Below are 24710 nucleotides of genomic sequence, written 5' to 3'. Positions count from 1 at the left end.
TCACTTATTAAGTATAGGTACCCATACTGTGAATAGTCGTCTATGAATGTAATGAAGTACTGCTGGCCATTCCATGCAGGCATAGGGAATGGCCCACAGATGTCCGTATGTATCAGTTCTAAGACTTCCGTACATTTATTGGCACATATTTTCTTTGTGTTCGTCAATTTTCCCTTAATACACTCAATACAGACTTCGAAGTCCATTAAATCAAGGGAATCAAGAATTCCATCTGACATAAGCCTATGAATTCTCTGTTTAGAGTTGTGGCCTAAGCGGTTATACCATAAGGAAGTAGAGTTTTCGGTTAATTTACGCTTTGCACCTTTAGTACTTGCATGCAGGATTGCATTGTGGGAAGCAATAGTTTCTGACATATAAAGACGATCAATTAAAATACCGGTACCAATAATATTTGAGTTTAGAGAAATACTAAATTTATTATTTCCAAAACCACAAAAGTAACCAGATTTGTCTAAATAGGAAATAGAAATTAAGTTCCATTTAAATGACGGAGCTACAAACGTCTCAACTAAATTTAAATAACAACCAATTTTTAAAATCAATCTAAAATGTCCTACAGCTTCCACAGGAACTTTATTGCCATCGCCTACATAGATGAACCTTTCAGCATCAGTTGGTGGTCGGCTCCAGGTGCAACCCTACATAGACACATTTATGTGAGTAGTAGCGCCAGAATCTATCAACCAAGTGTCTATAGGTATAAAAGCTAAATTAGCCTCAGAACAAACTAAAATGAGAGACATACCCTTCTTTGTGTGGATGTTCCATTTGCAGTATCCTTAGTCCTCTTCTTTTTATTATTCTGAGAGGTTGATGCTAAGTGAGCACTTTCCGTCTTTTCTCTCTGGATTCTTTCTTCTTCTTGCACACATTGAGAAATGAGCTCATTAAGAGTCCATTTCTCCTTTTGAGTATTATAACTCACCTTAAATTGACTGAATTGTGCAAGAAGAGAAATAAGAACTAAATGCACGAGCAAATCATCATTTATCTCTAACTTTAGTGCCTTTAGTTTACCCGCAAGTTTTGACATTTCCAATATGTACTCCCTTATATTTCCTTAGCATTATTGCTCTCAGAAATAAAGCCTCGAAATGCTTCCAGTATGGAACGTTTCATAATCATCAGACTCATGCGATTAGAGTGATCCCATTTCTCAAATTTGGCCTCATTGGAATTGTCCTCAGCCGGGATGGGTCGTTCCGTCCTTAACGCAAGGTCTAAATCCGTGCAGCCGAGAACGATTTCTACATTCTCTTTCCAGATCTTAAAATTTGTACCATTCAGTATAGGAATGGCACTGATTTAAGCAGAAACATTATTTGTAGTTGCTGAAACTGAACAGAGAACAAAAACAACATATAATCAATAATAATATAAATTACAAAGGCAAGATACCCAACGCAATTTGACATTTAGTGTTTGCAAAGAAACATCAATTGTAAATGGTACTCTCAATGCAACAATCAAACATTGATAATAAATCATGTCGAACAATAGTCTTTCTTTGGACCGACTACTATTCACATGGATAATAGCTTTACAATATCAATATTCATCATCGCATGTGTGTTCATTGCCCGGCCAAACATCAACCTCCCTTTGGGCCGACCAATGCCTGCAAGGACAATGAACACACAAAATCTTTATATTTCAAATCAAATTAATTTTACACTACAGAGGCTACTTTGGTAACATGCTGCTTCAATCAATTTAATTTGAAAAGAAAAAAAGGTATTCATCCAAAACTGTATTCATCACATGCATGACAAAGTCAAAAAAGGCTCAAGGTTAATTCTATGCAAAAGGAGAAAAAAACGGACGCATTTACTTACGTGCATGCAAATCACGATTCCCAAAAAAAAATTTGAGTCGGTTCTATAGACACATCGAATCACTGATGCGAATTCTTGGGTTCCAGAGACGCATTGCAACACTGATGCATCTTCCCTTTTTTTTCCTTTTTAGGGTTCCAGAGACACAAAACCGATGCATCTTCCCTTTTTTTTTTGGGTCGACTGAAACCGCATTGAATCATCACAATGCGTCTTTGTTTTTTTTTTAAACAGCCTTGCTTCATGGTTGTTCGACAAGCACACACAGCTGAACAACTGTATCCTCAATCGAGACGCAACCACAAAGAAACCAATTCAGAAAAAAAAAATAGTAATCCTAATAACCCTACATGATATAAGGCTCTGATACCACTTGTAAGATAAATTAAGGGGGAGCAATCAAATCCTAATCTTGCAATAGCATACCAATACCATACAATACACGAAGAACAAGAAGCCATGTTGCACCCCAAAGTATATCATGTTGTAGTTATCAAGGAGGTTTGAATATAAATACTTGTATCCATCGTAGCAGACAAACCCTTGTGGATTGAGTGATAATCAATGCTTTTGTCGACTGGTGTGGTTTTCCTCAGTTAAATCTTCCTTCTTCCTTAGGTTTTCTCAGCTCTTTGACTCTAATGGGGTAGAGCAAGGAGGACGGCTAGATGATTTAACATATTGGGAACCATAACCTAAGAGCCTTTATATTTTGACCTAATAGAATCCCATTAAGTCTATATGGGTCAAAATGTGGTATCCACTCATTAAGCCCCATACCCTTTTGTTGAAGTCTACGGGCTTTACATAATGAATCAGTTGATTTAGCCCACTTACAAGATAGCCCATCAATGCAATTGTTTCACTAAATATGTAAGCCCACTTAACAGAGATTAAAACCTAATAGAGAGAGCTCGAGAGAGAGAGAGAGAAATAACAGGGAAGAGAGAGAAACATTGCTCGTTGTCAGCTACTGGTGGTTGCGATGGATCAGACGACAGTGTTGGGTTGAAGGAGAATGGAGAGAGAGAGAGAGAGAGAGGTGGGAACTGGGAAGAGAACGATTGAGGGGAGAATGAAGGCGGGTTTAATAGACTTCAATTTTTTTTTGGAGTCCAAACTCCCGTTAACCGTTTGGACTCCGTTAAGTTATGATTAATAAGGTGGAGTAACGTGGCTTTTTTTTATTCGTGGTTGCAGATATTTTAATACAACTCGGATGTAGACGATGTGAACTTGGAACTTATACCAAAAATGGAAAAAAAAACTAACGATATCAGAAATGGAAAACTGATGCAGAAAAACAATGAAAAAAATACCAACCTGAGACTTTTCCCTAACGTTCTCAGACTACTGATTCTCAAAATCCAGAACCGACTTGAAAATCTAAAGAAGGCGCGGTTGAAAATCCAAGGAAGAAGGAAAATCTGGGAATGAAAAATCAACGCAAAAATAAAAATAATAAAATATAGAAAAAAATCTAAAAAGTACTGAAAAAAATCCAAAAAATATAGAAAATTTTCCAAAAATAAGGATTAATCAAGGCACAGTGAAAGGGCAACTCTGAATCAGTTAATTGATTGATTCAGTTGAATCAAGAGCTCCCTCATCAATCAGTAAAAATAAGGATTAAGGAATTAAGTGACCCCTTTAGAGTCATTTTCTTTCAATCTCAAGTTGTCTCTAGAAATCCTACCAAAGAAAAAAATCTCTAGAAAAATTAATTCATGCTTACTAAACAAGTATATATGTATATACAGGGTTAATGACAATAAATTATACCATTCTAGCAAGTCCAAAGAATTCAAAAAATCAATTAAATCACAAAAAAAAAATCAGAAAAAAAATTATACCTTCAGGGATTTACCGCCAGTGGGCTCGGGCAGTCCGCCACTGTTGCAAGTCACTCACCATTTGCCACTACAAGTCGCTGCTGCTGCAAGTCACTCATCGTCTGCCATTGTAAGTCGTTGCTGCTGTAAGTTCGCTGGTCGCCATCAGATGCCAGAGTTGATGGCCGCCACAGGTGGTAGGGTGTGAGGGTTGAGACTTGAGAGTTGACAGGACTGAGGAGTGACTAAGTAAGGAGGGAACTCGGGAACCCTAAAGGCTAAACTGAATAAGGGACTGGGATTCGGATTCGAAAATCGTGGGATATAATTGGCATTTTAGTTTTAGTTTTTTATTTAAAACATTAAAAATAAAAATATTAACTCGCAAACTGCTACTCGGGTCAAACGGTTTAGTAGTTTGACTGCCCGGGTCAGTGGTTTTTTTGACTTTTTAACATTTTTTTCAATTTTCCGGTTTCTAGTAAAACCGGACTCAAATGGCTGATCGGTTATCGATTTTTCCGGTCCAACCATCCAGCCTGATCCGATTTTAAAAACCATGGATCCAACCCAAAACTGATCCATTGACACCCCTACTTATAAGCACAATCGCAATACACCCGATGGTCCGCCATGGAACTGTCACCATAATCAGTACTCATGTATTTGTTCAAGACATAAAAGTTTATTATCCTACCTATAGGATAAAGCACATAACTCCAATGTTTAAGATAGTAGAAAAAGCTTTATTCTAAGAATGCATTCGCATCCACTTACTATCACTTTGACAAACTTGAAACACAGCTAGACTCTAAATAGCAGAACAATCTAACTCTATTAGGCTATGTTTGGTTTGAAGAGCAAGGTAGGGAAAAGAAAGGAAAAGTAAGAAAATTTATTGAAGATTTGTAAAGGTTTCCCTACATTTTCCTTCTTTTTTCTACTTTTTCCTTCAAGCCAAACATAGCCTTAGGGACAAGATTTTATTAAGAATGGCCATGCAAAAATTCAGTAGAGAGGGGACCCGAGAGTTCCTCCATATGCCGATAGAACCATGTATCATGATTCAAACAAACCTAGTTTTAAAATGTCTCTTGTCTTACAATTCCTCATCCAACTTGTTTGGTCTAACATTTGCTAACCCAACCTGAAATTCAACCCATAGTATCTTGACCCAATCCGGACCCAACTCATGCCCAACACAATTGCCAGGTCTATGGATAACGTATACTTAACAGAGGTCTTAGTTCATTTTGAAAAGAGAGGGTGATCTTATTATTTACCATAAATATAAAAGGGGAGGTTTAAGTCTTTTACCCTAATTTGAAACATTTAAACATCATAATATGATAATACTATATATATATATATATATATAATATCATAAGGAGTTTAATTCGGTGAAATAGATATCATTTGCAGCCCTAAATGCATAGGTACCAATAAGATGACTCCAGATCTCCTGCCCACAAGAATCCTATCCATGTTTACCCACGACACACTACCCCCGTGAATTGAGAACATCTCCCTCTTCATAATACTATGCAGAGGTTGAGATATTCTCCATGTGTGGCTGAGATAAACATGGGCAGAGTTTGTGTGGATAGGAAATTCGGACTCAAATAAGACTTATAAGTGAAAGAGATGAACTACATAGTCTAGTTTATATATAAAATTTTGGGTTGGACCAATCTGGGCTTAGAAGTTTGGGAGTAGGCCCTGCTTGCAAGTTTTAAGGCACGATGTAGACCAAAGCCCAGGGCAGGCTGGATACAGCCCATCTTAGAAATATCGCTGGCTATATAGGACATGCTAGGAATGATCACCCTTATGGAAGCTCTATCTTCACTTTACATCTCCTCAAATTGCTATTTATTTTTTATTTTATTTCCTGAAACCCCCATTTATCACATATTACTCTTCTCTTGTATTATGCCAGATTCTCCCACCTGTTAGGGTTCCCAATCAGATAATTCCTCTTTTTTTTTTCTTCATCGGACTATACAATCAATTCAGATCACCTACTCACATAGGAGATATTTCCAATGTACAACTGCAATATCATGTGGGTAGGTGTGGATAAGAAATCATTCGATCTCAAATATCTTTTACAAACAGTCTGAATACCATACCAACTAGCCTGTTGGAACCTTGCGGCCATGGACTTAAGAAGTGAAAATGTGGCCAAGCCATAGAGTGCTCTCTCTGGTATAATGACATTGGATTGACAGTAAATAAATTAGAAGTTATTAGTTTTTCACTATGACTACGTTGGATTTTGTAGAGATTATCCGGGCAGTGGCAAATTTAATTCATATTTTATCAAAAAATAAAGCATGATTTGGTATTCAATTTTTCAAAATTTAATTCATATTCAATCCATTGCATATTGAATCTCAAGCATAGCCCATGCCCAATTTGTTCAATTTGTTGTTGTCAAGGACTCAAGGTCATTGATGTAGGAAGAACAACTAACACAGGTTTATAACAAAAAATCCAATGTGCATTCATTAATACTTCATTACAAGCTATTGGAGTTCCCAATCATTGGTATAATCTCACCATGTCTTGTGTGCATACCACCTCTTAAGGGTATTGAAAGAGGCTGTTTTACTGGCTATTAAAATATCTCGAGGCAGTATTGAAAGAGGCTGAACTAACTTAGATGGTTCAACTACTTGATGTGCTTTGGATAAGCTATTGAAAGATGCTGAAGTGGGCAGCCCTTCAAATGAGTGACTACCATTGGATATGGGCTCTCCAAACTTCTCACCAAACATGGTTTATATTTGAAGGTGGAGAGAGATAGACATATAAATAGATATAGAGATATAGTGGGAGGAAAAGAGACATGGTTTATTGAGCATGTTTGATTGGGAGATATTAGGAGGAAGTTTTAAAAGGGGAGATAATTTAGGAGAAATTTTAGACGACGATATGTTTTAGGTGATCCTTGAGAACATGAAAGAGAGTGCTGAGGTGGCAAGTTAAGAGTATTAAGAATGATATTTTGAGGAGTGAGAGAGAGGCAACCAAGGAGAAGCCTTGGTTGAAGAAAGGGAAAAAGGAGAGAGAGAGGGCCACTTTTGTTTTAATATGTATTAATGATAGATTGGGACAAGAGTAGACTATAGAGGAACATTTTGCCCTTGAACCTTTAAATCCCTAAACTACCATTTAGACAATTTTGCCCTTTCTCTTACATATTTGTCTAAACCCTTTACTTGTTTTTCTTTTTTCTTTCTCACCCAATGTGGCAAGTAGGCGAGAAAGAGATAATTTGCTTTGCCCTACCCAATTTCATCATTTAGAAATGTCGTCCTCTCACGGTCTCACCCACACAAATCTCAAAAGTATTTTGGTAAATTACATTTTCCCATCGACAGGGAGGGGGCAAGGTATTGGAATTTGAAAGGTCAGGGCCCCACAATAAAAGTGGTGAGTAGTGAACTAGGAAGATATTTCAGAACTTGAAATATGAATCACTTGGGTAGAGGAATCAAAAGATTCATGGTATGCATTGGTTAAGGAGAAAATGTAGAAACTGAGAACAAGCGTAATGGCCTATTAGCTTAGTTGGTTAGAGCGTCGTGCTAATAACGCGAAGGTCGCAGGTTTGAGACCCGCATGGGCCAAAATGTGGGGATTAGTATTTTTACTATGACACACCACCTCTGGTTTCACATGTAAACATGGCTTTTAAAATCAGGCCAGAATCCACTTCATCTCAAAATCATTTTTTGGCCAAAAACCATTGATTTCATCAACCGCTGACCCAAATGGTTGGATCATTCGACCTGGGAATCAGTCCCTAGAATGATTCCTTATTGGACCCGGTTTTAAAAACCTTGCATGTAAATACTAAGACCTACCCTATAATCTGTAAATTACTAAGGCCCTGTTTGGTTTGCAGGAATAGGGCCTATAATCGGAATCAGAATAGGCTATTCCAATTCCAAGTTTCCAACTGTTTAGTTGGGTGGAATCGGAACCCCATTCCCATTTCTGCTGGAATGGAATTCCCCCATTTCAGGGAATGGTCATTCCTTGCCCCTCCCTTGGGAATGAAATTTCATTCCTGCTGATTTCAATTCTCATTCCCATTCCTATCTGAACCAAACGGACTATGGGAATAAATCACTTTGATTCCAATTCCGACTCCAACCGCAAACCAAACGGACCCTAAGAAATCGTCAAATTTTGGAACAGCTTTACTCAATGAAATTTTTTGTTAGGAACCATTTATATATATTTCACAATGGTTTTTTATTTCAAAAATGAGCCTTGCATACATTTGGGAATGGCATTTATTTCAAAAATATCTATTAAAAACTCTCATGTCACCCTTTTAGAAATTAAGGCTCAGTTTGGAAAGAGTACAAATACAAATGATTATAGTGCAAATACATACAAAATACAAGGTTTTGCACTCTACATATTTACATTGTACTCCTTCCAAACTGAGCCTAAAGGTGTAAAATGAGCCTTGCATACAGTTGGGAATATTATCTATTAAAAAACTCTCATGTCACCCTTTTAGAAACTAGAGATGTAAAATGGGCCATGCAACCTGTGGGTAGGCACATCCCACAAGCTACAACCCCAAGGCTGAGCTATATATAAACAATTGTTTACATCAAAATCCATGTTGGCCCACGGCCCAACTAGTCTTGCAACAAATTGGGCCTGAGCCTTGGGTCGTGTTGGGCTTCCCTTGCAGGGAAATAGAATTGTGGTGCAAAACAAAGTACTTTGATAGTTTGGAACAAGTTATTTTGCACTTGGATTGTGTAGTACAAAACAGAGAATTATGCCCAAAATTGGTTTTAGATTGCTTTAAGTGTTTTGTTGACCATTTCATTGTGTTTTCAAGGCCTACAAATTGGTATCAAAGTCATTGTTGGTTGTGTTGTGATTTTCTTTTGTCCCAATTGAAATGGAAGAGAGTTCTTGTGCAATGTTTAAGTTGATAGCTACAAACTATACCGTTTGGACGATAAGAATGGAGGATATATTGTATTGCAAAGAGATGTTTATTAAGCTAAAAGGTGTTAAACCACCAAAAAAAAAACAATCAATGATGATTGGGAATTGTTAAACAAAAAGGCATCAGACAAATTAGGCAATGGGTTTATCAAAGTGTTTGTCATCATAAGATGTTGATGATTACAAGCTTTGGCTAGGAGAGTCTATAGGAATGCAAGACCTCACAAAACAAAGCATTCATGATTAGGAAACTTAAAAACATGAAATACAAGGATGGGTGGAGTATTGCAGAGCACTTGAATAGCTTCCAAGAAGTCTTGATTAAGCTGTCTAATAGGAAGATTGTGTTTGATGATGAGATTCAAGCATTACTTCTCTTGATTTCCTTGCAAGGCAGTTGGGTTGGTATTTTCACTTAGAAACTCTGCTTCTAATAGTGTTGACCTTGATCATGGTGAAAGATAGCATGTTTAATGAAAAAGCAAGAAGAAAAATAGCATGGTACATTTTCTCAATCAGAAAAATTTGTTGTAGAAAAGGAGAAGCAAAATGTTTTCATTGTGACTAGCTCAATCATATGAAAAAAGAGCATAGAAAGCTTAAAAGAAAGCAATCAAGGGAAAGAGAGGTGAAGATAAAAGAGAAGAGACAACTGCAGTTACAAGTTACAACCGATGGTGATGTTATTATTAATGGTGATGGTAGATAGTGGATTCGGGTGCCTCATTCCACGTTACTTCACGACACGATTTCTTCACATCCTACACTAGCGGTAACTTTAACTATGTTAGATAGGGAAATGGTGGGGTATCCAAGATTATCCTCATAAGTGATGTTTGCCTCTAACTTGATTTTCACTGGTTATCTTGATAATGATAAATGTTTCAACTATTTTGGTGAAAAAAAAGTGGAAGCTCACCAATTTAAATTATAATGTTAAGTTTTGAACTATATTATTATTATTATTATTATTAGGGGGGTGAGTAAAGAAAGATCAAGTTCCACCACTTTGTTTGGTTCGATTGGCTAAACCCAACCCATTTACAGCCTTATCTTGGTTAAGGGAGAGAAGTTTTCTTTGATATACTGACCCAAATGGGTACCCATGAAACAACCAACCAAATCCTTTTGATGACACAATGGTGATTTGACCCATATGCAATCCATATTTTTATTTGGTGGGGTTGGGTGGGTTGCAGCTTACAAGAGAGTGGAGGTCAGAAATTGCCAACCCCAGATCCTAGAGAGTGGCTTTGGGTCAAGTTCGTCGCTGGCAAAAAAAAAATTCTGCCGAGCCCTCACGGTAATAATCTTGATAATGATTAAATAGTTTTTGTATTACGGCTTTTTTTCTCTTTTGTTTCATCTATTACAAAACGTTTAGCCTATACTTCCACCAGCTCCTTCCATGCCATACTACATAGGGAGGTGCCCAAGACCCATGAACTCTAGCTACCTGGCAATAAATAAACGCATAATGCAGAAGACTTCACTGGCAGTTAATCCATGTAGCTTGTACAACCCTATTTTGGTCAATCCCAGGAATACTAAGGGTCCATGTATTTCACATTATCGTCATCTTAAAATGTCCCAAGATTGGTTCTTTGACACAAGGAGAAAAGCGTCATTTCCCTCGCCCTTTGATTTGAATAGAAATGTCATTATTTGTAGGGAAATGGTCCAATGAAAACAAACAAATTTAAGTATCTAGAAATGCTCTTTGTTTTCACTGATTCAAGTTGCAAGGCTCGCATCCATATTGTTGTAAAATGTTTAGCTCTTTTGCACATGGTAAGAAGCCATTTCCCTTTAATTCAGAATTGAAGTTCTATTATTCATTGGGAAGCACTGCAATATATATAATGAAAATGGGGCAGGTACAAAAACAACTAAATTTAGACATACTCTTTGTTTTCACTAATTCTGAATGCAAGAAGACCCAGCATACATGGCATTGGATATTCATTTTCCATTATCATCACTCCTTTCTCCTGTATATTGCTTGTATATTAAGATTTAGAGATGATTTTCTTAACCTGCATAACAAGACTTTACTTTCCTGTCCTTGTTTGTTATTGGATTATCAACACCAATAATACAATGAAGATACACCAAATCAATCCACAACCAAATAAAAGCGATTCCAATCACTGATGCCAATGGCAAATACCTATCCCAGACCCTCAGCAGCTCTCTGCAGAGCAAGAAGCAGGAAAGAAGAATCCATCTACTATTATCCCAAAGGAGAGAAAAGGCTCCTTTGCCAGTCATTCACTGAATATGAGATAATAGCACCCTACTCCATTTTCAAACATGTCAAGATTTTTACTCAAGCATTCAATCAACCAGTTTCATGGTGATTCCTCACCAGAACAACTGGTCCCTTTGCCATTAATGTTGCAGTTTGATTCATTGATTGGATGACATGCAGATCCATCAGATTGTAAACTGTCACGTTCTTTTTCAGAAGATCCTGATATATTGGATGATGGATAATGAATTGACTGCAAGAAGTTGAAGTATGCATACTTAATATCAAACTGCATATCATACCCTGCCACAAAATGTGTTATTAGCAAATTGCCTTCAACAGAACCCTGACTTAAGAAACAGAATATTAGCATAAAGCAGCATTCTTACAATAGTTTATTGCAACAGTGCGCCCTCTACTGTCTGGACTCTGCCTAACATAATGAAACCACATACTTGGCCTGTGTTAACGCAAATAAATCCTTTATCCCATTAATGCAGTGAAGCTGAAAGCAAAGGTGGATAGATATAGATTCACAGAATATAGCAAAACAGCAAACTTCTGATTCTAACTAATGGTACCTAGATACCTGTATAACAGTGCCATATTGTTTTTGATACTTCAATTTTGGTATGAATGTCCAGCCATTATTGTCTTGGATTCTAGTTCTAGTTCTTTTATACTCCATCTTATTTCCAAAACATAAACATAGTTGTCAAACCTTTATTATACATTGCCAATGTTAATTTTGAGGATGACCTAGCTTGTTTTTCTGTGACTAATCTAAACACTGATACTCCAAGTGAAGGATGTCTCACCATGGCTGAACCCTGAATGGTAGGCTCTTGGGGAAGTGACAACAAACTCCCCCACATTTTGCACCAATCTGATTTATGATAAATGAATTAAGAAAAAACAATGTGTTCATGCCAACACCCAAAATAACAATTTTGATTTGAAAAATTGTAAATGGACAGTGAAAGAGATCTAGGGGCCACCTGCAGCAAGGAATCCCTGTGATGAACATCAGTGTGGTCTTCTCACCAAGATGGTGAAGCTCGTAGGTAATTCATTGGTGAAGCTCATTGGTTAAGCTCCTGCTCATTACCCCCTTCTCCTCTGCCTTCCTCACTGCCGGCAGAGGGGAGGTACCCTCTTCCAGATTCCAGTCCCTATCAGGACTTTTTCAATCAAAGCTAAATCCTTCGACCTTGGGTTTAACCCTAGTGTGGAGGAATGTTTCTGCCAGATAACTGAAGGGAGATAAGGCTTTTGGGCTATGGTTTCCTTAAGACAATAAGTGTTGTCTGATATTTTTCTTTTCTTGCCAAAATCTCTTACAGGCGCTCAGTCTCTACAAGACAAAAAAAAAAATTCTTCAATGGTCATTGCACAGTGGTACAGTTGAGATCAAATGCTCAAAGGCATTACATCAGGTTAGCCTCATGGAGATGTGAAGAAAAATCCAGAGGTAGTTCTATCCCAAAAGGTTCAAAAGGTTGTGAATGGAAATGCTTTGTTGATGCCTTGTCCCCAGTTTGTCAAAAGAAGCAAGAGAAACCCCCTCCACAGCTTGGTGTGGAGTCTTTTCCCCCGCCTACCAAGACAGAAAGTCATATTATTAGATCCCGTGGACGAAGTTTCATCAATATCGTGCACCCTTCCAACCCTTTTGGTATTTGGAAGTTGGCATTTGTTTGTGATAAGAAAACTGATCCGAAGTAGTCTGAAATTGAACAGGGGCTTACTGCCAACCTCCACTCCCAACTTGGATTTCCCTTAGAGGCTGAGACCTGTAAACGAGTATCAAGCTATAGGTTTTGCAGAGTTTGAAGAACAACTTCGGCATTGGCTTCAGCTGGATGGCAACGAGGTTAAATTAAGTAGATGGTGGCCTTTTGTTAATTCAGCAGATGAGTCCCTAAGTTTTGATGGTTGGATAGCCATTAGAGGCCTGCCTTTCTGTTATGGGCCCGGAAATAGGATCTCGTCACGGGTCGGTCCGCGGGGAAAACCTCCTGTTTTCCCTTGTCCCTTCTTGATGAACCTATCTTGGTGCCTTTGGTGATTTGTTCAAGAGATCACCAACTCTCCTAACTCACTTCTTTAACTGAATATTCGATATCTTTATCGACTGATAGCAGCTCCTTAAATAGGAGATTACAAGAGTCCTAATCTTAAGGAGACTCCTTGCTGATTAGGGAGACTCCCAGTTCTATCTTGCTAAGGATCAGATAAGCTAGTCCTAATCTGATAATCTACTAACAAGATAAGATAAGATAATCCTAATCTGATAATCTACTAACAAGATAAGATAAGAGCAATAGAATAAGATAAGAACAAGCAAGATGACTAATCTAATCTGGATGAGACTACTGTTGCCGAACTGGGTAGGATGAGAATCATTGGATCACTGCTGCTGCTGGCGGTGGGTCAGGTTCCTGTTGCTGGCGGCGGCGATGGTACGTCTTCCCGAGGAATGCGTCCATAACATTACTCCCCTCCTGGACTACGAGCTTGTCCTCAAGCTCGAACTCTGGATATGTGGCGTGGAACTCTTCCAATGGGAGCCATGTAGCTTTGGCCGATGGTAAATTACACCATTCTACCAAGACTTTAACAGCAGCACCAACAAAGAGCTTAGCTGACTGATGGGGAAGCTCAGTACCAGTATCATCAGGAAACAAGTTGCATAAGATGTTGTTCTGAGGTCCTTCTTGAGAGCCATAAATTCCAAACAGGGGGCCCCATGAGCCATAACCATTGTTAATGGCATCCGATATTCCAGCAACAACTCCAACCATGTTCAAGATAATCAGTGTTGTAGGAGGAATGAGAAGTGTAGTCCATTTGAAGAGGTACAGTTCACCAAACTCTGTATCATCTGCAGCCTTTGAAGTTACAGTGAAGTTGGTGTCAACTCCTGCAAGAACTTTAAGAAGGCCTTGGAAGACGGCAAAAAGATGAGCTGAGACACCTTCTATCACCCAGAATTGTTTATTGCACCACCAATCCTGAATGCTAACACTGCTCCATCGGAGCTCAAGCACACCAGTGGCTATGATGGACAGGAAGAGGGCAATGAACCATATGCTAGCAAGATTATTCAGAGTGGGAATGATGAACTTTCCAGTGAGAAGACAGACAGCAGGAATGATGCAATAGGCAAGCAAAGGAATGGAAGTTAAAGGGTAAACAATGGTGTTAGTATAGGTCAACCTCTCTAACCATTTTAGTTTTACTCCATAGCCATACCATAGAGGGCAATGCCGACTAAGGAATATCTCAACTGATCCAAGAGCCCACCTGAGAACTTGGTGCAGACGATCTGAAAGATTTATAGGAGCTGAACCTTTAAATGCAGCTAGTTTAGGAACACAATACACTGACTTCCATCCTCTGCAGTGCATCTTGAACCCTGTCAATATGTCTTCTGTGACTAAGCCATAAATCCATCCAAGCTCTTTTCCCCATTCAGTTTTCTCTTCATAGCCACAGCTAATAACAGGAATAGCCTCCTTAATGAGGGTTATGTTGTTGGTACCCTCAGGAAGACCACCTTCTTCCATAAGTGTTGAAGCAATGAAGACAGGTGACTGTCCAAACCTCTTCTCAAAGTTTTTCTGAGACACGAGAGATGATTTCTCTAGCTCATCGTATCCTAAAAGCCCTTCTTCAATCTCTTCAAGATCAAGGATAGGGGCAGAGCCTTTCTTGGAATAGTCCTTTGCCATCACTTCGTCTTCTTGCTGTCAAACCCTCCAAATAAACTTTTTCTCCCTTCTTTGATTTCAACTTTTTCCTTGATCCACCATAACAACAGCAACACCAAGAAGGCCAGCAATCACAAGTCATCTTTGGTCTCTTTTCAGACACTAGTGGGTCATAGCCATACAATGCTTGCCTGTTCAAGACACAACCAGTTCCAACGTAGACTGGTCCTTGGATCCCATCCAAGCCTTTCTTGTTGATATCAAAGAACACTATATTGCGGTTAGTGTATCTATCGTGGCGATCAATACCGTCGAACCTCTGTGGAAACTGGACATAACATAGCTTCTTTCCAAGCTGAGGATCCATCAAAAAGCACATGGCTTCCCTTACAGCCTTGCTGTAAATCACATAGAGTGGAGGTGGCAGTAATTCTGCTAAATTATGCTGCTTTAATTTCTTTGTATGCAGAACCCCTACTTGGTGTTGGACAAACAAGGATGCTTTCTTCAGAGATTTTGGGAGACTTGAAAGGAACTTCTTTCGGTGTGCAATGGTCTCCATAAGGCTTTTCTTGTGTTGCTCCAGTTTCTCATGAAGTTTGCAGAGTTCTTTTCGCTGGAAAAGCTCAAAATTAAGCCGCCTTAGCATTAGGTCATGTGCACTGTCTTTTGATAGTACAGATCCTTTAATATCTTGAGGGGCTGAACTGAAAAACTCTTCTTCAAGCACAAGTTCAATATCAGGATACTTTGACTTGAAATCCTTGCACACTTTTATGGCTTTCCCAAAATGAATTTTCTCATACATCAAATTGTGAAGCTGCAATGTAGTGAAATCTACTGGTGCCTTAGCACGTTCTGTTTCTGCTTTAACACGATCCTCTTCTAGCAATATAGAACGATTTACCTTATCCCGGTCATTTGTTCGTTGATTCCAAAAAAACTGCTCGCAGCGATACAGCCAGCCTAAGGGGTCTCCGTTGCTGTTGTACGACGGGAATTCCAGCCTGCTGTACTTGGGGATGACTGCGGCTACCGGGGCGACGACCTGCTGTTCGCCGGACAACTCCGTCAAGTCTAGTCGGCAGCTGTTTGTGGTTACAGCCCCTTCTGGATCCCTCTCCTTGTTAGAGAAATACGATTCCAGCAAGTGTCACAGCTCCCGGACATCGTCTTTGACCTCACGAACCTCCACGCGGGTTTCCACGAGCCTATGCTCCAGTTCTTGGACCTTGGATGATAGCTGCTCCAGATCTCCCATGACGGTAGGCTCTGATACCAAGTTGTTATGGGCCCGGGAATAGGATCTCGTCACAGGTCGGTCCACGGGGAAAACCTCCTGTTTTCCCTTGTCCCTTCTTGATGAACCTATCTTGGTGCCTTAGGTGATTTGTTCAAGAGATCACCAACTCTCCTAACTCACTTCTTTAACTGAATATTCGATATCTTTATTGACTGATAGCAGCTCCTTAAATAGGAGATTACAAGAGCCCTAATCTTAGGGAGACTCCTTGCTGATTAGGGAGACTCCCAGTTCTATCTTGCTAAGGATCAGATAAGCTAGTCCTAATCTGATAATCTACTAACAAGATAAGATAAGCTAATCCTAATCTGATAATCTACTAACAAGATAAGATAAGAGCAATAGAATAAGATAAGAACAAGCAAGATGACTAATCTAATCTGGATGAGACTGCTGTTGCCGAACTGGGTAGGATGAGAATCATTGGATCACTGCTGCTGCTGGCGGTGGGTCAGGTTCCTGTTGCTGCCGGCGGCGATGGTACGTCTTCCTGAGGAATGCGTCCATAACACTTTCCACCTTTGGTCTCAGTCGGTCTTTGAGTTGAAAGAAAATCTGTGGGGCTTGTAATCCATTCACCCAGACACCAAACAGCTAAAAGACCTAATATGTAAAGGGTAAAGGTTAGAAGCAGAAGTCTGTTTGCCATTCCCAGATCTGATCTTGTCCATGAGTGCAACATTGGCATCTCGCTGGGAAGGGAAGAGTGTGTCCAACTCAATGTTCACTCAGACGAGTCAAAACTCAGCTAGGATTTTGCCTTTTGGCACCAAAGTACATGATGTTGATTGGTCAGAGTTTTCAGGACTCAGGAGGTGATCGTTTGAATTCAAATTCCTGTTTCAAGTTGAACCGGTTTAGTTCTGAAGAGCCTAGTAAGGGGGTGGGCCCTCTATCTCCTAAGGTGGGCTAGCAGGCTAGCTTAAGTAAAGAGTTTGATCCAGCTGTAGGGCCAAAGTCCAAGATTTCCCTTTCATCCTATGCTCAGGACAAAGCTAAAATAAAGCAGGGTTCTTCTCTTTCAAACAGATTTGTCAGGCTAGATCTCATCGAAGAAGAGTAGTGAAGCAGCTTAGATACTTTGAAACCTGTCCACTGTACCCATTAGGGGTCTCTCTCTCTACCCCTCTGGTAGCAAGTCAAGAGGTCCCTAAAGTCTACTATCTGCATACCACTTCCTCCTCTTCGGCTTTGGATTCAGATGATGAGGTGAATTTGGAACAGAGACTGGTATAAGTCCAACCAGGATCCTATCACAGAAGGCCCCCCACCTCCTAGATGGGTTAAGATATTCTCAGAAGGGTCAGTGAAGGAGCTACAACTACAAAAAGAAGGTACTGCAGCTTCCAATAACCTACTTCCCAGGATTAGGGATCTGAGAGCAACTCAACAAGTTTAAGTCCTTCCATGCTCCTACAATCCCAGAATCCAAGTAATCTTTTCTTCATCCTTCCCTCAACCTTCTGTTCTCCTACAATGGAACAAGTTGCATTTTTGCCTTGTCCTCTTTCTTTGGTAGGTCCATTTGTTGGAACTGCCCCTCCAAGTGTTGCTCCTCTCCTGTCTCCTCCAGGCAATCATTTAAGGCCATCTTGCAGGGATTGCTTCTACGAGGGAAAGAACAGGGAAGACAATGGAACAAATGGTCCGGCTGAAAAGTTGGGTATTTCTACAGTTGGCAAGAAAGGTAATAAGTGGAATAGGTAGCTTTCTTTCTAACGAAGGGAATACATTGCATCCCGAATCTGCAAGAGACCAATGAAGTGGAAGGAAGATTCTGAGTTAACAGTTAGAAGGAAAAGGCTTGGGGAAAAAAACTGTAGTAGTGATCAATGAAGATCCTATCCTAGAGGGTGGGGTGGTGACCAGAAGAGAAGTTTAGTGAAAGAAACCCTTTTAAGAGAGAACCAAGATAATAGTTGTGTTTCAGGAAACTAAGAGTATTTGGATCGTAGGCTGATTAGAGCCATCTAGGAGGTCAAAAGCAAAAAATGGATTTGGTTTCCATCTTCAAGTGCTTCAGGAGGTCTGTTGATAGTTTGGGATGAAAATCACCTCACGAGTGTTGAAGTTGATAGGGGGAGTTTCCCATTTCAGTTCTCTTTACTAACGTAGAGGATGGTTTTACATGGACTTTGACTGGGGTTTATGGTCCGAATAGACTGAATCATAGAGGTTTGTCTTGGGAGGAGCTTCAAGCAGTCAGTTATCACAGCTATTTATCTTGGTGTGTCTGGTTGGAGATTTTAATGCTACTAGATTTGTAAGTGAGAAATTTTATGGTGGTAACTTCACTAAGTATGAGAGACTTTTCCTCCTTCATAAGCCTTAATCTAATTGATCTGCCTCTGCCTTATGCTAGTTTTACTTGGCCCAATCTGCAAGTTGTTCCCATTTTCTGTCAATTGGACAGATTTCTTATTTCATTTGAATGGGAAGAGCATTTTCCAAAGGTGTCCCAAGAGATAGGCACACAAAGCACTTTAGATCATTGGCCGATTATCCCAGATACAGATAAAACTTTGAGATATAAGATCCCTTTCAAGTTTGAAAACTTTTGAATTTTTCATCATGATTTCAAAAGGCTGATGGCTGGGTGATGGACAGATTGTCAAGTTGATAGTTGGGCTGGTTTCATACTTGTGAAGAAATATCAGCTTTTCAAACATAAGCTGAAGGATTGGAGCAAAGTTAGCTTTCTCCCTTTCGCAGTTGGAAAGGATAAGATTTGGGCAGAATTAAGGGAGCTTGGTAAAAAAAAGCTAAAGGGCTCTTAGAGAGCAGTAAAAGCCAAGTGATATCTATTTTGCAAGCTAAGTGGGAGTAGGTGGTTTTCGATAAGGAGATTCATTGGATGCAAAGATCAAAATTTCAGTGGATCAAGGAGGGGGGATGGCAATACTAGTTTTTTTTTTCCACAAGTATGCTAATGGGAGAAGGAAAAACTTAATTTCAAATTGTAGATTAATGGTCAGATGGTGGATGCTCTTGATGAGTGTGGATGGTCCCTCCTTTGTAAAGGAAAGAGATTGTTAGCTACTTTACCATAGTTGTCAAGGCAATGCCTAGGCGCCCTTGGAGGCTCACCTCACCCAGTTGCCAAACAGTTTTTCGTACTATGTGATAAAATACTTTTATATTGTCATTTTTTTGAGAACATGATTATAAAATAGACATTATTAAAGAAAAGTATTCATTTTTTGTGTTTATAAACTAATTTCTTTTTATTACTTTCTTATTTGTTAGGATTTAATCAACGCAAACATTGCTAACTGCTGTTTTGAACCCTCAATGACTTCAAAACCTGAACCAACAAGTAAGGCAAGAACTTAAAAATTCTTCTTCTTTTCTTTTCTTCTTTTCTTTTCTTTTCTTCTTTTCCTATAACAAAAATAGGGGTTCAGCCCCTATATTTTTTGAATTTTCTATCCTTTCTTCTTTTTCTTCTCATAAATATGTTGATTTTCTAGACTTAAACATGAAGTTTATAATTTTCTTATGAAAATTATGGATATTTATTAAAGAAAGGTGGTTATGGAACCTAGGGAACTACCCTAGGATAAGTGATTTTTACTTAAAAAATTCCATCGCCTAGCAACACCTAGAAAACTAGTGACAAGGCACCCTCCTGTCGCCTAGCCTCACCTTGGTGCCTTGAAGACTATGTACTTTACAGAGTTGTTTTCTTCAGATAGATGTTGGAGACCTTTTCTTGGCTCTTGGGAGGGACCAACTCTTTCGCCTGAAGCTAAGAGTTGGCTTGGAGAGAGAAGTGTTTTAAAAGCGCAAGGTGCAAAAAGGCACAGGGGTCAATTTGCACCTAAGGCGCAAGGCGAGGTGCGTGCCGTTTTGAAGCAAGGCACAAAAATACAAAGCAGTGACAGGGCTAAAAACCAACTTACAGAAGAGCAATATTATTGGTGTTAATGTGCCTCATCAAAGGTAAGCTGAGTACAGTAATACAATGGGTTGTAAAGTGGAAAAATAGCCAATAAAAGATCTTGACTTGCCTCTAGGAGGAAATCCAGAAAAGGTTGACTTTTAGGCTCCAGTCATTGAAAAGTGTAAGAAGAGACTTGAAACTTGGAGGAAAAATTATATCTCCAAAGGTGGTAGACTTACTCAAGGCCTCATTGTCTAATCTTCCTACCTTTTTCTTGTCAGTGATTAAGAGTACCAGAAAACGTTAGAAGTCAGTTAGAGAAGCTCCAAGGAGACTTCTTATGGGAAGATGGAGGTAAGAAGGATCACTTGGTTAGGTGGGAAGTAGTCTACAAGCCCAAGAAAGAAGGTGGGTTGGGTATCGGTTGCATTTCAGAGAGGAATACAGCTCTCCTAGGCAAGTGGCTTTGGAGTAGGGGTGCAAATGGATTGGATCATGATCCAATCCGATCCAAAGTCCAATCCTATATTCTCATATTCGGATCAAATAATAGGATCCGATCATAAATCGGATCGAATCCGGATCACCCCTATCCAATCCGATAGGGGTGATTATTTATTTATTTATATAAATATATAACACACACACACACATATATATATATATGTTATTTATTTATAAATACATTATTTATATTGCATTTTTGCAGATTTGTTATTACTTAGTTTTTTTATAAAAAACATGTATATATGATCAAAATAGTTGAAAAGATAGCTGTATTTTTTGTTCTTATTTATTTAAATTGTTATATTTTATTTTTATTTTGATAATTTATTTTTTTTTTTTAAATCAAATCAGATTGGATCAGATCCGAAGATCCGACTGCCTCATCGGATCTGCAATTAATAGTGTCTGATCGAATTCGGATCCAATCCAGTCCGATCCGTTTGCAACCCTACTTTGGAGATATAAGAAGGAACCACAACCCCAGTGGACATCTGTAATCCGCAGCAAGCACGAGAAGAACAAAACCGAAAGGGGTAGCTTCTCTTTGGCCAGTAGAACTTCCTCAGCCGGCCCGTGGAAAGTTATCTCCCAAATTCTTCCCATTTTCCAGTCTAACCTTAGATTCTGTCTAGGAGATGGGAACCAAATAAAATTCTAGACAGATCTCTGATGGGATCCTTCCCCCTTGTCTGATTCCTTCCCTAATCTTTTCAACCTAGTGCGTGATAAACAAGTCCTAGCCTCTTCTACTTTAATCACAGACAAGCATGGTGTTTCCTTCAACTTTAATTTCAGAAGAGGCCTAAGCGACTTTGAGTCATATGAGTTGTCCTCCCTACTTTTGTTGTTGTCTAATATGTATCTAATCTCCTCCCATGATAAGTTAATTTGGTCTAGCACCCCTAATGGTGCCTTCTCCACCAAATCTTTCTTCTTTAGCTTAGTCTCTAGGTCCCCTCCTCCCTCTTTCCCATCTAGTAGGATCTGGCCTCTTCGGTCCCTCTGAGAATATCATTTTTCATGTGGGAGGCAGCTTGTGGCAGGATTAATACTTGTGATATCTTGCAGAAGAAATGGTTGGGACAGTGGTGCCTCTCTCCTCATGTCTATAGTACGTGCTTTGAAAGTGGAGAATCTATTGGACACCTGTTGACTGATTGCAGGGTGGCCCGTAGTGTATCGCAGTTTCTCCTAGATTTTATTGTCCTCCTAACACAGTTGGTGAGTTCTTATTGTAGTGGAAAGGTAAGGAGAGGAATAAAATGATTTTTGAGAACAAAGCCTCCTCTAAAAGCTGTTTAAAGAAAAGGATAATGACTCAGCTGATTTCTTGAATGGAGACAAAGAAAGCTTTCATTGGTTATAGCCATGGAGATTTAAACAGGAATCTGTTAGAGATCCTTCAATCTACTACGATTGGCCCTCAGCCCCCCATTTCCCCAAGGCCTGATTGTGCTTACATGCTGAGATTTGACAACAGTTTAAGAAGAGCATTTGACTCTCCTCTGATGGCAGGAATAGGAGGGGTTATTTACAACTGAAAGGGGGTAATTTCTTGGGTTTTCAGCGGCCCTGTTGTAGCCCAGGATGCTTCTGAGGCTGAGGTTCAAGCTCTTTTGGTGGGACTTCGGGCTGCTAGAGCTCTTCAAGTGGAGTCATTACTGGTGGAAGGAGAATCTAGAATCACCATTGAGTGAGCCAAAAGGAAAAAGTGAAGGCCCCCGGAGGCTTGTCCATTTCTTGCAAGAAATTTTTTCTCTCTCTTGTGTACTTCCATTGCTGTTTCAGATGGATTCCTAAGAACTTCAATGTTGTGGCAGATGCTTTAGCTAAAAGTGGGCTGAGAAGGAATTTGATGTATAGTGCAAATACGTTTCCTATTTCTTGAGTGGGCTTTAGTTGTTTTTTTTTTTTTTTAAGCCCTGTTCTTTCAAATAAAAAACAAAAAAAGTTGTCAAGGCAACACCTAGGTGGGTGTCTAGGTGAGAAGTTATCCATGGAGGGTCGCTTTGCTTAAGCCCCTAACTATTACATGGCACTATTATATATTTTTCTATCATTAATTTTTTTGAGATTATAATAATAAGATAGCCATTATTATTACACTAAACTATTCATTTTGTGGGTTAAAATACTAGTTTCTTTTTTATTTTCTCATTTGTTAAGATTCAATCGACACACATGTGGTCTATGCTGTCTTTGAACCCTCAAAGGCATCATAACCTGAACTGATAAGCATGCAAGATCTTAAAATTTTGTCCGATCAACATATTATCTGAAATTTTCTTCTTCCTAGGAAAAAACAGGGGCTTAGCCCCCTCTATTATCCAATCCACTAGTGTAGTTCATCCATGGTTGTTGGTTTGGCCTGTGCAAAAATGGTTCACCAACCACTGTCTTAACAGCCATTTGATCTACCAAATTTCTCCGTGCCTCAACAATTTCAAACTTCTATGTACTTCATTGAAGACCAGAACATGAATTTCATTTAGCATTTATAGAAGAACCACTTGACATACAAAAGCCATGCCCTCAAAAATCATGTTAAATCTAGGATCTACAATATTCTAACACCATCTTCCTTTATGTCCTTGTTCAAGTTATCAAGTTGAAGGTTGTTACAAAGGGATGAAATTAATTTAAGCGACCACAAATAAATCATTAGTTGAATCAGAAAATTACAGACTTACAGTTCAAGAAGTCGGGCTTACAAGTAAAGAATTTCTCCAGCCTTGACAGTGCACTCAAGTGGCTTTGGGCCATTGAAATATAATGGGTACAAGGATATCTCCCTTTCTTCATTGCTAAGTGATGGGTAAGGGTTCACGCTGCACCAAGGCACATTTCTCACCGGTTTCTCAAGTTCCAATGTGAATTCACCAGTATCCTACAATAAAGAATCCTAGAGATTTAAGTAGATAACAGAAACAAAGAGAGAAAGAAGAAGCAGTAGAACATAAGCATACAGATAGAGACAACCATTGGCAAAGGTAGTTTCTGACCTGGGAATAGATGTACTGGGCAGCAGGATATTCGCGAACATACATCCTGTGAAGGTCGGTCGGGGGGAGAAGGAGGAAATGCTTCTCGCCGGAGATGACGGCATATAAGTTCTCATAATGATCCTTGTGGAAGGAGGTCTCAGAGAGATGGTTGCCAATCCAGAGGTTGACTGCTTCAGGGAAGCAACCCAGTGCTTCTGTTGCCCAGGGAATGTGGGATTCAACGTCGGGAGAAAGAGCAGAGTACTCGGAGCGAAAGCAATCATTCTGCTGCTGGGCATATGCGACGAATGGCTTTGAAATTGAACCAGAAGGAGAATTGGAAATGTGTTTGAGAGCAAGATCAAAGGGCATCCGTTCTACATGAGCAGAAGCAAAGCAGAGGGAAGAAGGATCATCGGGTCGGGGGACGAGGGCGTCGGCTCGGCCGTCTGGAGTGAGGTGGACGGAGACAAGAGCACTGGCGGTGGTGGAGGCGTCAATGGAGTCGGAGGCGGAGAGAACTCGAGTGAGGTAGGCGTCGTCAGTCCAGGAAGTAATGGCGGGCCAGTGGAGGGTGGCGTTGGAGATGATGCAGGGTCTGTTGGCGGAGACGAAATCTCTCAGGAACCGAAGTGGGGATGGGGGTCCTTCGAGACGTTCAACCCGGGAGGAGGTGCCCAAACTGAGTTCCCTCACCTCCTCCCACAGCTTCTCTATTGCCGCCATTAATATTACAGCTATACCTTATAGGGAAGACATTAACAAAGAAAAACAAGCCAAGATCAAGGAGCACTTGCACACTTCTCAGTTCTGAGTTCTAAGCTCTGAACTAGAAGCCTATTCACTATTGAGAGAGGACAAGTAGGTGATGGAGACAACAGGGATTTGGGTAGGAGGAATGGAGGATTTAGGCAAAACGGATCGGATCAAATCGGATATGCTAAACCCAAATGTGATACGTTAAGGATTCGAATAGGGGAACTTAACAAATGATACTCTAAGACCAGTACAATAATCAAAATACTTTTTAGGCATTGTTTGCTTATGCTAGATTTGGAAGGAGTACAATGTACATTGCAAATACATACAAAATAATACAAAATTCAAGGTTTTATAATCTATAAAATGCAAAGTTATTTATCTATTTTCTCTAATTTTTGCATTTTTTCTTATTTTTTTGTTTTAAAAATATAAAACAGTAATAATTGTTTATCTTGATTAGATTAATAAAACTGCACACATTTAAAAAGAGGTCTTTGGATTTTTCAAATGCCTCTTATTTTAATGTATGTTATTATTATATTTAAAAAAGGCATTTAAGAGATAGAACTTTGGATTTTCAAAGGCCTCTTATTTTAATGTATGTTATTATTACATTTAAAAAAGACATTT

The 24710-nt window shown here is 39.3% G+C and overlaps 1 protein-coding gene, 1 non-coding gene and 1 pseudogene across 2 annotated transcripts; 1 reads left to right on the top strand and 2 right to left on the bottom strand.

The window, feature by feature from the left end:
- The first annotated feature begins 7252 nt into the window (after window positions 1–7252).
- On the top strand, window positions 7253–7326 carry TRNAI-AAU (transfer RNA isoleucine (anticodon AAU)). The gene has a single exon. It is a non-coding gene; the product is annotated as a tRNA-Ile (tRNA).
- Window positions 7327–10553: 3227 nt separating this feature from the next.
- Window positions 10554–24214, bottom strand: LOC148873564 (2-oxoglutarate (2OG) and Fe(II)-dependent oxygenase superfamily protein). Its single transcript, XM_088966201.1, has 4 exons — window positions 23337–24214; window positions 23046–23221; window positions 11318–11388; window positions 10554–11231 (listed from the first exon to the last, which is right to left on the bottom strand). Exons 1-4 carry the CDS (start codon window positions 24042–24044, stop codon window positions 11029–11031), a joined length of 1158 nt encoding a protein of 385 aa, XP_088822327.1. The 5' UTR covers window positions 24045–24214; the 3' UTR covers window positions 10554–11028.
- On the bottom strand, window positions 13187–15773 carry LOC148873565 (cellulose synthase A catalytic subunit 4 [UDP-forming] pseudogene; annotated as a pseudogene).
- Window positions 24215–24710: the final 496 nt, after the last annotated feature.

The sequence above is a fragment of the Nelumbo lutea genome, chromosome 1 (assembly GCF_056320005.1).
Source record: "Nelumbo lutea isolate HS-2025 chromosome 1, American lotus-T2T, whole genome shotgun sequence".
Taxonomy (NCBI): Eukaryota; Viridiplantae; Streptophyta; class Magnoliopsida; order Proteales; family Nelumbonaceae; genus Nelumbo; species Nelumbo lutea.
The sequence above is the reverse complement of the archived record's forward strand: the minus strand, read 5'-3'. Positions and strand labels throughout refer to the sequence as shown.